Genomic DNA, 12,037 nt, shown 5'->3' with positions numbered 1-12,037 from the left:
AGGGAAAGATGTAAAGGGTCGCGCGGAGCGAGCTATGATTAAGGGTGTTGATAAGTAAAGCGTTTCGCAAAATTAGTCTATGAGCATAAAAGTCGATCGAGACAGATTTTATCAATTGCGTTTTCTTTTTATATAATAAAGTAGTTAACGATATTTTTTGGAGAGAGGGAGAGAATCTAATATAAAACAGCATTCAAATTCTATAACTTTTTTGTTTAAAAAAATTTTTTTAAATTACTTTGAATTTTTAAAAAATATGTAATTATTAAAAAAACAAAAAGAGTGAACATAGTTAGAATTCTTTATGAATTTGTTTATCATTTGTTACATCACATTCTCGAGTTATTTAATTTTGTAATTAATTACTAATCTATTCATCACATATATTATAATGTTTGTTATCATATTATCGTACCGGATTATGTATCAAACTCCAATAGTGTCAGCCATTGAAACCATTTAGTTGCACTAAACACGTAAACGATTCCTAATGCGGACTCACCAGCCACTAAGAAAGAATACCGATACTTCTTCGGCAACTTGCTTAGGATTCAACGAGAGGTAACGAGAAAACAACGAATGTTCCGTTCACCGGGAGCACAGAAACGGCACTGTGCGTTGCAAATGCCGTACGATAGTGATCACTACCACCACCACCACCAACCATCGTCATTCGCATTAACCACCACTACCATCGTCTCGGTCCTCGTCATCATCATCGGCGGCCAGGCTAACGTCCTACGCAAGAAGTTGGCATGGCGATATGGAGTTTCGGAACGTTGCCTCTCCTCGCGCGGCTCCATATAAACACACGCGTGTGCACGACGATCACGTGCGTGCAGATATGCGCGCCGCGAATATTCGCAGACCTCGAATCGCGCAGCCTCATCTCCTTTGAGATGCACACATGAATCGTTCCTTTGAAATTCATATACAAAGGCGCGTGTGCGTGTGCGTATATTTAGGACATGTAATGTTTATGTACATATGAGATTATTCGATCTTATATGAGATATTCGGTTCGAGTACATATATTTTCTGAGGGCGCTTGTATAAGTAGGACACATACTTTCTCATACTTGTACGGGGGCGGCTCTCTTTAGATGTACAATTGACAATAATAAATTAGGAAAGAGAATATAAAATATATCGCGGACCGTTGAAAATAAATATAATAAGTATGCACGTAAAAAATATTTATAATAAGTGAGAGATGTAAATTGATGTCAAATGACAGCTGTCAAATGATGTCTGGCACATTCATAAATCTTATTCTAAACATGCGTACGAATAAAAAACAATTGATAAGAGAGTGGAGCCGCTTGATTCATGCATTTGCACTCATACGCACGTCGCTGCATTACGCATTACTAGCGTACTGCGGTGCACGTGTTCCTCGTGTTACGCGGAGATCGCACGCACGTGTGCGTGTCTCGTACGAGAGTGTCGTTGCGTGTTCTCTCTCGCGGTAGCCCCTCTACTCATTTCAACGGCCTCCAGTCGCCGGTCCTTGTACGGCAACTCTCGGCTCACATCCGACCGTCTACATCGTCGTCGTCTTTCTCGTCGTTATTTGGCGCGCACGAGAAAACGCTACCAAATTGACCGCCACCGCTTGCGATTCGTACCGCGCCGATCGATAACGAAATTAAAGGCCGCACTCGAGAAAAGTGGAGCGTGGCCGCTCGCAAATGACTTTTGCTTGGGAGATCATTAAGATATATACGTAGCAGCAGATGGAATATTTCGATAAAATTCCAGAACACATATTCCTGAAAGATTAGCCATTAGTATGATAATGTGAGCCGAGGGGAAATATCGCGACGCCCTGTTTCCTTTTTCTCACGTTCCTCACGATTTTCACACGTTTAATTAGGCACTACGCGATAGTCGCGAATGAACGGCCGGTAATTAATAATTCATCGTCCGGTGAAACGTACGCACGTGTGTTCAGACAGGCAAGTAAGAACCACACGCAAATACGCACCAGCATCCTGATATATCGCGTGGCACGCGCGCGTGGTAATGCGTTTCTTCTTTCAAACGAGTTCACGCAACGCGTATTGTACGATCGCATGTACACCAGGTGCACCAGGTGACGAATGCTAATGCTAATGCTCGGCGCGAGACGACAATGAAGGGAAATTATGGCAGGAGGAGAGCGTCGGTTAGGTCCGCGCGGATTGCGCGTTGAATCAAAGTGATTGATTGCTTATAAATTAGGAACGCCGCGGTAGCAACTTGGATGTTTAGGCTGGGATTTGCTCAAGCTGAATTTACATCTCTCGCTTTGACGCAAGGCCTTATCTACGCCGCGACATTTCGTTGAAAAAAGAGATTGACTATATACACGTTGAGGAAAGAGATTTTTATGATATATATATTTAAATTTCTGAAATATTTTTTAATATGTCATAATAAAAGTGTCATAATTAAAGTCTTGAGATACGATTGATTAATTTCATTGCCAGTAAGTTTTATGTAACGTGCGATTTCAACGAAACGCTTCATCTCGTTGCTCAATTGAAAGACCCAGAATTATTGGTCAAGAGAATCTCATATCAAGAGAAATTCATATCGGATATATGAACGCGTTCATTAAGTAAGACTCGCGTGGCACGAATTTCCGATCGCATGCACGTGTTTCAGTGTAGTGTGAATTTCGGGCGTGTCATATTAATATCAATGCTGATTGCTCATCACGAACTGGAGCACGGGGATACGACACTTGCATCACTGGAATAACACCGCGTTAAACAAGAATAGGTTGGCCTCGCAATCCGGTAGCCTAATAATAACCCATTAGGCGCCGGGATCATAATGCGTAACGCGGTACGCTATCGCGCCGGATCTGCATAAGCGCGTGTGGGATGTATTTAGGAATAATTGGCGCACCAGGTATATAACATACGTCACCCGCTTGTTTAACCATTATAAGCCACCGTGCACAGATATTGCGTTATATTATCGCGTCGTCACTCGTAATACGCGAAGCTTCGACAACCGGTAATTAACCGCAATCATTTATTATAGATTACTTGATATGCATATAAATTATATTTGTTTCTAAGATATTGGCGCGCGCCCGTGTCAACACTTGCGTTAATAACGAAAGATTTATCAACTCTGAAATTGCTATGCGACGTCAGATACGCAAGATTAAGATTGATACGGAGATCGTGAGGTCGAAATAATCAGAGCTCGTTGACGTTTAAGTCACCCTACATATCGACACTCAATATTTTAAGCGAATAGCATTAAGACTTTTGCCATACGACATATATATCTTTGAAGAAAAATAAATAAATTTGCAATTGGCAAGAATGTATCCGGGATACTTTCTAGACATATATTATATTATCGCGATTGCTTTTATTTATTTCTGTTTAGACAAGTAATTTATGATTAAGAATAGGATCTATATATCGGAGATTCGGATCTATGGCGAATGAAACGTACATCCGCGACAGATCGCGACTACCGATTTACTACCTCGCACTCGTCCGAGCGTATCGTGGCTATTTCTACTGTCAGCGAGTAACGAGGATAGAGCGAAAAGTTGGTCGACTACCGTCGGTAAGCGACGATGTATTCCTAGGCAACTAATCTGGGACAAGGACGCCTTCACAATTTATGTGCAAGATGACATGACGCATAATGCGTCTATCTCGATGAAAAGCGGGAATACGAGACGATGCAATTCATTATATTTGTGTATCTCTTTATCGATGAGATGCTAAGAATGATCGATTAAATTAATAGCGTAACATTGCCAGCAAAAAAGAAATTTATGTAAATTTATAGCATGTGATTCTAGACATGTAATATTACTCTATCTACATCATCTTTACATGTTAATTTTCTTGTTAAAACATATTAATAATCATATATTTCCTTATGTCTTAATTAATTATAATTACTCTGTTAAGTAAACTTCTTAAAATTTTTAAAAGTCAAATTTTAAAACTTTTTATTCACATTATACACACCTACCTTCCTTCCGAAAATATTTCATGTCATGACATAATATGTACATCTCAAATCTAAAGAAAGGGTTTCACATAATATGAATGATACCGGAAATTTCGGTATTGACATCTGGCCAGGGCAAAAAATAATTTCTCTTAGTTACGTCCGCCCATAAAGAGCAAAAAGTCCGCACAATGGGCATCGAAGTGGCAAAATAAAACTGCTGGAGGCGGCCCTGCACGGAGGTTGGGGTAAACAATGGTGACGTAACAGCGGGAAGACGTATGACCGAACGACAAGACAATGGGCTCTTGTCTCCGTTCTCTGTCCTCACTCCTACACCTCTCTCTCATTCTTATTGGGCGGACGTTTTCTCTTCTTGTTTTACCGTACAATTTCTTCGACAGCGGCCAAACAAAAGATCCGAGATCGACCAGCAAACGGGATTTTTGAGACTCGACGAATCGCTCGTTTTATTTTTTGATATATAAAACATGCTGACACAGAAAAATTGACAATCTAACGGCGGTAAAAGTTAAAAGCTGTCAATGTGTCAAGTGGTTAACGCGTGCAAAGATCAGGCAATGTCTGTTTACTAATGTCCGTTACTACTTAACATTCCTCTCGTATATCTCAGTGTCTTATTACATAGTCCATTATGTATCTTCAGTAAATTTTTATATACTTTGCAAAAAAATAGGAATATCTGGAAAAGTATTAACTTTTGTAAAGTAAAAGTTATTCTCTGAATAAATTTCAGTAACTAGATAAAAGTGCCATATCGAGGGGAAAAAGAGAAAACAATCGGAACATCGGCGTTGAGAGATTTTTCCTTCTTTCATAAAACGCTTGATCGAGAAATTCTGCGACAAAGGGAAATCATGCATGTAAGACCCTTACCAATTATAGGGTGTTTTCTACATCGTCTAGTATCTTCTACAAACATCAAGCTCGATCTACACTTTCCGGGAACCAACTTTCTCGTTGTATGGTCTGAAGGCGATTCTTGGAGCGAGAGTAGCCCGGTCAAGCCGGTTCGCCAATTTTGGATCAAAAGTCTCTATCCTATATGAAGTATCGCCTTAACGGTAGATGGTAAAATTAAGGTCATTCTCCAATTGTGAAACGTTGGACGGATGTTTGTTGCAAGACGTTGCAGTATCATGATAGAAGCGATAAAAAGAAATATTTCGAGAGAATTGTTTTTATATATCATATAACATACTTAAAGTAATTTTAATAAAAATTTATAAATAATTTTCAGTTTTTTTCTACAAATTTCAAATTAACATATCAAATTGAAAAGCGTTATTTTTAATATGTAAGAATATTTATAATATTTTATATAAAACTGCTTTTTTTAATTATTTTAAAATTGGTTAATCAATTGACAATTTAAAAATTGCTGTGTTATAACAAGAAAAAAATAAAATTAACTTACTCGCGGAACGTCGGTCACTTTTCTTTAATAATTATGATTCTGCTGTTGCCACAATAGTGTAATTGCGCGCAATCACCACTCAATAAAATCTCGTATTTATCGATACGAATGACAGGAATACTAATTTCTACAAATAAAGAATTATGCACGCACTATCGATCACAGGAGAATCACGAATCGAACTGAGACCGGTTACGTAGAAGCGCGCGAAAACTGTTAAGCTCTATCCCCATCCATGGCGTCCTGATGCCAAGAATAAACTCGAAGACTCCCCACCCTACACCATGAAAATCATTTATGTATATTGTACAGCTTTCCATCTCACGATGCAGCTTCTACGACTTTTGTTACATTCTGATTTCGCAATGATACTCTACTGTGAGAGAGAGAAATATAAATATATTAATTTCTTTTAATTAATACATTTTTTTATACATACATATTAATTTCATTCTATTAATTTCTTTTTAATTATTGTAATATTTATTATTTATATTTATAAATTAGATATATTTTTTATATAGATTTGCTCTCTTTCTCTCTCTCTCATTTTCTCTTTCTCATTTCGATTTAAAAATTAAAAAACTATCCATTTCACAAACAAATATAAAAAACTTTCTCTCGGTATGTTCCTTTCTTCAGTTTAATTTCAATCTAAATAGATTCAGTCTTAATTTTATTTTCTCGCAGTTCCTTAAATAAATTATCTCAAGAGAATTGAACAGATAGATGTTTCATATAACGTTAACCCGGAAACACAGAGGATTCATTACACTTCCGCTTCGCTTCGCGCGTCACCGATCAAAGATAAAGATCAGAAAAGCTTCAGCTCGCGTCGACTCATATAACTCAGCAAATCGTTAAAACGGATCGTTCGTGCGAGCACGGTACCCTAGGAAATGTATTTTGTGTCGCGTGGGTGCAGCGTGTGGGCACCGCGATGTTTCCATCAAACGTCTCGTCACGATGGAAGTTCGTTACACTCGCGGATTCGCCAGCGGGAGGCTCTTCGTGCGGATAAATGTTGTCTCGCGACAGGAAAATGCATCTTCTAGAACTCTTTCCTGTCACTCGGCTACAAGAAAAATTGCGCGCGCAGAATCGCATTAAATCGTTAAATAAAGTAGCGCAAGTCGAAGGCTCGAGCGTCAATTGATGCGGGCGCGCCCGTCAGCGAGACAGATCGTTCCGATACTCGACAACGCGAGTGGAATTAGAATGATTTAACATAAGTATGATTTAAAACGTCTGAGCCAGTACGGGCACAATTAAGGGCGACAGTTTGGGAAATCGCGTATTGCCGTTCGTTGGGGTGATTTAGATCGCGCGTGTATCAAGATTCCTTCACAAACTCAAAATTATTTATCGATGTAGAAATAAATAAAAAAATTAATTAATAAAAAATAATTTAAAAATTTAATATAATTGAAATTTTATATATTTAAGGGATCAATATTTATATCCCTGATAAAATTCTAAAAATATTTCACGATCAATGTTTTGATGTTAAAAAAAAAAACGTTGAAGTCTATGCGCCGAGAGTTATGCGGAAGGATTTCTATAATCGATCGTGTCCTGATAACGACAGGGTACACGATCTCTTTCGCTCGCGGGGCTGCTCGGTTATTGAGAGGTGGAATTGATTCCAGTTTGGTCACACCCTCCGGCCCGGCAAACGGGGGTGGATATCCGGTAGATGGGTCACCGGCGGTATTGCGATTAACCTACCGGCATCCAATCGGCCCAACCCAAATACTGATCCGTCTCCCTTCGGCTGCGCCGTTCAGGGCCACCCTCCATCTTTCTTTCCAGTCTCGTTTGCCATCGCTCTTCGTCCCATAACAAACGCCGTCGATTTAGCATCGCGCGCAATTTGGGTCACACAGCTTTATTGGAACTCGCTGGCCGATCGCTAACGAAACGAATTGACTCCGAGAGCGTTGGTCGTCCGACGTTGCCGACGCGTGCTTTTGGGGGATTCATGACGATGACGCAATCCTTTTGATTAAAGCACTATACCGAGCAGAACAAATCGCTACATTGGATGTTCTTTGCTTAAAAACGTGGCTAAAGCCATGTAACGAGTGTAAAGCCTCCTTTTGAATGAAACTAATTTGAATAATACGTTTACCTTAGCACTATTGAATTAATTTTTTTAAATAGGAGAAAAAAATAAATTTAAGGGAACTTAGAAAAAATGCTTATTATTATTATATTTCGCGAGTTTAATTAAATTTAAAGGATTAAAACTGAAAATTTATTATATTTTTATCATATAACATTTTAATGGATATTTTTTATCTTTATATAATTTGGTTCGTTACTTATATTCTCTTGTAATTTTTACGTAATATTTTTAATAAATGTAGAAAATATATTTTGCATCACACATATATGTATATTGATTGTGACAAGCACTTTGCTCATCTCATCAAAAAGTTACGCTAGGGCAGCAGAGAAAAGTGAAGATGTAAATAGGTAGCGACAGGATAGAAATGCTATACTCGGAAGCGATTAACGCGATGGACCTTGCCCATCCATCGGGCCGACCTTTGATCTATTTCGAACCGTGAAAATCGCCCCCGTCGCGATAAACCGTCATTTTCTCTCCACTTGGCAGAACGTATTTCCGGCGGCGTTAGTCAGCCGTTCTAAATGCACTATATTAACCGTCGCTCTTTCGTCTAGCTTGCTCCCTCCCTCCCTTCCACGCCGTGAACGCTAGCCAAGTTGTATTTCTGACTAGCTCTCGCTGTCAGATCGAGGTTAATTGGGTACCATTACGACGAAAATTAGTACGAATTAGTCGATAACGATGAGTTCTTCTGGCAGGGTAAACCGCAGATCATGGCTTTCACAATATCGATAAATTAATCAACGAGCTCGTATCACTTAATTTACAGCACAAGAGTGAGACTAGCATCCACTTGTAAGAATCATATTGCAAATAAGAGAATTTTCGCCACCGGAAATATATCGTTTTTCACGAAAGAAAATTATTTCTTGTTACAATGTCGCGTCGTTTGCATGCTCGTATATGTTACGTATTTTATTTAAGCGGTTTAGAAATAAAACATAGTAATTGACACATAATGATGTTATTTTATATTCGAGCAACTTATTATGTTGTATTATCCTTTGCCAAACATATTTCGTTGGCACAAATCGATGTTATTTATTAGTTTGCGTGAGACATTTATTTAAATACCAATAATTTAAAGTAGACGACTATTTAATGTCCAATTTTAACTAATCTTTAAAAAATTATTGAAATATCACGTATATTATTTTTAAATAAAGAGATAAATTTTTGCTATCGTATTTGAAAAAAAATGATAAAAAAATGAAAGAAAGATATGCGACTCACCGTCGTCGCTGATCTCGAGATTCGTGTAGCTGTCCCAGTGCAAGATGGGATCGTGATGCGCCGATGCATGCGGCACAGCCGGCGTCGGGGCCGGCACTGGACCATCCTGGCGTTTCGCGTCGGTAGCAAAGTAGAGTGTTACCACACTGTCGGGCGGGCATCGGGGATCGTCGCAGGCGACGTCGAGCTCCGATCGCGGGAAGGACACGACGTTCTCCGTAATTACGCACGTGTGAAACTGCGGAAACAATAATGGTCTTATGTGAGAATATGTATGATTGATTCGCGTACTCAGCTCTCATAAGCTTTTTTTTTGTTCATATAGTAGGTATACATCGCAAAGTAAAAACTTTTCCTAGTTTGTAGATTCTCTGAGCAATTTAAAGTTGATTCAATCTTGATAAAAACTTAAAATCCGGAAATTGATTGGATATTCTTCGAAAAATATGCGAAATTTCTGACACAACGTGAATTATCGTAGTAAAATACATAAATATATATATATATATATATATAAAATATATAGATAATACATATAAAACACATGCAATCGGTATGCAAATTTAAATGTTACTGTTGGCTTGCGTAAACAAGTATGTATTATAATTTCGATCAAGTTAAATAAAAACGTGCAATATATTTCTATTTTTATTATAAATCTCGTCATTCTAACAAGATAAGATTTGATGCATTACATATCGTGATCGATGTGCTTTTTCCAGAGAGATTATATATATTAGTTTTTTAACCGTGTCAGAGAGAATAAAGCATGTAGTTATTAACTGATCATGATGTTACGTCGATTTCAGAGGATGTTGTTTGCCTGTCGGGTACAAAATTATCGCGCAAACACGTATCGCAGACACGTACATTTAGATCGCTATCCTTATAACTATTTACGAAGCACTTTGCATTAATTGCTATTTACACCGCTGATTTCATGTTGTGTCACATGCATACTATTATAATGCATTCATCATAAATGCATCATTGTGATGTATTTATACACGATCGACGTAAACGACATACATGTACGTTAACTTGATACTATTTGATATATCGTATATAATTCTATGTGAATGAAATAATATAAAACTCTAAATAATAAAAATTTTATAACAATTTTTTCAATAACGCAATGCATCTACTACGTGCGTTGCATTCTCACCTGGAGGGAAAACATGACCTCTCGAGTCTGCTTCGAGTATACCCTGTGATAGCACTTGACTAAAATGTCACCCCTTAGTCGAAGTCCGCCTAGATTAACTGTGAACTCGCGCGCATTTGTCACCGAATACAGATCCGAAGTGTATACCGGTGTTAGTCCTTCGTATACTTTGAGGAAGGCTCGACAGCCCGTCGGTTCAAAGAGCGGCACTCCGAGAACTGTCAGGTGGGTCAAATACAATGGCGATTGGCTGATCCTCAGGGAGCCCGATAGCAATCCACTGAAATACTCGATGTATCTGAAATATCCAAGAGACCACTCTCATGCCTGACGTTTGAAAATACAAACAATTATTTAATTTTTTATTTAAAATCTGATTCTCGTAATTTTGAATCAGTAATGTTTAAAAAGATAAAAATTTATGTTACAAATAATAAACGATGAATTAATGAAAAGCATGAAACGATCTTCCTGATGTGATCAACATCGCAAAGAAAAATAAAAAAGATAAAAAGAAACAAATTTAAGCAAATGTGCGTATGCATGAGAAATATGATGAATGAGATTGATGGTTCGAGCAACAGAAGTCTTAGCCCGTAACACGAAATGATGTACACGTCGGCACGAGCAACTAACGTTCGACATCGTTCGTCGTAAGAGATCTCTCGCCGGTAATGCTTTCATATGTTCACAAGAGCGCAGCTACACTAACGACATGCTAATGCTCGCGGCTTGCGGAATTAATGGAGGAACTCCGGTAAGCAAGACCGAGCGAGGTAAGGACCACGAAGAGGAGGCTATAGGATGAGCAGAAGAAGAAGAAGAAGAAGAAGAAGTGCGCCGAGGAAGTCGCCACGCACGCGGGCACACCTCAGTCGCGGCTCATTACGGTCATTATGAATGCGTACGGTGACGCGGATGACGAGGACGACGATAAGGACGATGATGACGGTAATGATACGGCGGCCGCGGTAACGTTGGGGTCGATGGCGCGTAATACGCGCGATAAACTGCCGGATGAATCGCATTTATTTCGCTAAAAGCAACCGGTTGGTCGAACTGCGAGTATAAATCGCGATATAAACGAAGACACGCGTGAAAATAGAGAATCGAAAGGATCGATTGGACTTCTTTGAAAAAGGATCGATTGGAATTCTTTGAAAAATAGAAAAAAATTTAGCGCAATTATTTGTCTACATAATTTATTCGAGTTATTGAGTTTCTTTTTTATTTCAGTAATCGATTTGAAAAAAAAAAAAAATGATTGTTTGTAAGAAAGATTAATGATTTGAACGCTTTAATATTGTTAGCTGTTAATACTTACAAAAATAAGTATTTTTGTGCAAATCATTCATTAAAAAATAATTATTTATCCATAAAAAATACATAATTCAATATAATGTAATATTACTCATCCAAGTAATTATTTTTACTTATATATAAATAATTTATTCGGAACATAATTATTAATTCTTTGCGATGAAAATGATAATTTTCTCATTACATATCTAAATCATTATTCAAATAATTGCGATAACTTTTCGAATCATTTAAAAGTAACTTCTCTTTTATGCATATAATTAAGATTATTTTAATAAATTTAGCTCGATGCATTTTAATCATGCAGATATGAAAAACTTTTTCCCTTTTTCCGGTTGTATTTAAATTGGAAAAATGCGTTGGCTATAAGTGCACTGGCTATAAGTGCGAACAAGATTTAAAGAGATAATCTCATGTAAGCTCGATCGCGTTTCATTACAATCATTACGAATGCACACGTCGACATGGTAATGAGGTAAATGATCAGGCTGCTGATGATGATGATGAGAGCTCGTTATCTTTGGATCGGTCATTCGTAGTACGTGCGATAGAGAATCGGTTGACAGAAATATTTCTTGAATAACAAGTACATCAAATATACACCGTGGGCAATCATTTTATTTTGTTCATATCATCTCGACTGGCGATTATCTTTCCTCGCAAGTAAATGTTGCAATCATGGTGTGAACGAAGCGATTACAGAGTAAATTAAAAAAAAAAAGATGCTGAATTATTCTGAGAAATTTCTAAGAAGTTCCAAATGAGAGGGAAA

General features: G+C 37.9%; 1 protein-coding gene across 5 annotated transcripts in view; it reads right to left on the bottom strand.

The window, feature by feature from the left end:
- The window catches only part of LOC115240255 (tensin-1), a 128,627-nt gene that overhangs the window by 22,499 nt on the left and 94,091 nt on the right, over nucleotides 1–12,037 (bottom strand). For all 5 annotated transcript variants that reach the window (XM_029815306.1, XM_029815305.1, XM_029815307.1 and 2 more), the window contains exons 7-8: nucleotides 9,946–10,243; nucleotides 8,778–9,015 (exon numbers count right to left, since the gene is read on the bottom strand). In XM_029815306.1, coding sequence (XP_029671166.1) covers nucleotides 8,778–9,015; nucleotides 9,946–10,243 — 536 coding nt within the window. The remainder of the gene's footprint in view (nucleotides 1–8,777; nucleotides 9,016–9,945; nucleotides 10,244–12,037) is intronic.

The sequence above is a fragment of the Formica exsecta genome, unplaced genomic scaffold, assembly GCF_003651465.1.
Source record: "Formica exsecta isolate Colony F162 unplaced genomic scaffold, ASM365146v1 scaffold421, whole genome shotgun sequence".
Taxonomy (NCBI): Eukaryota; Metazoa; Arthropoda; class Insecta; order Hymenoptera; family Formicidae; genus Formica; species Formica exsecta.
This window is presented reverse-complemented; position numbering and strand designations above follow the sequence as displayed.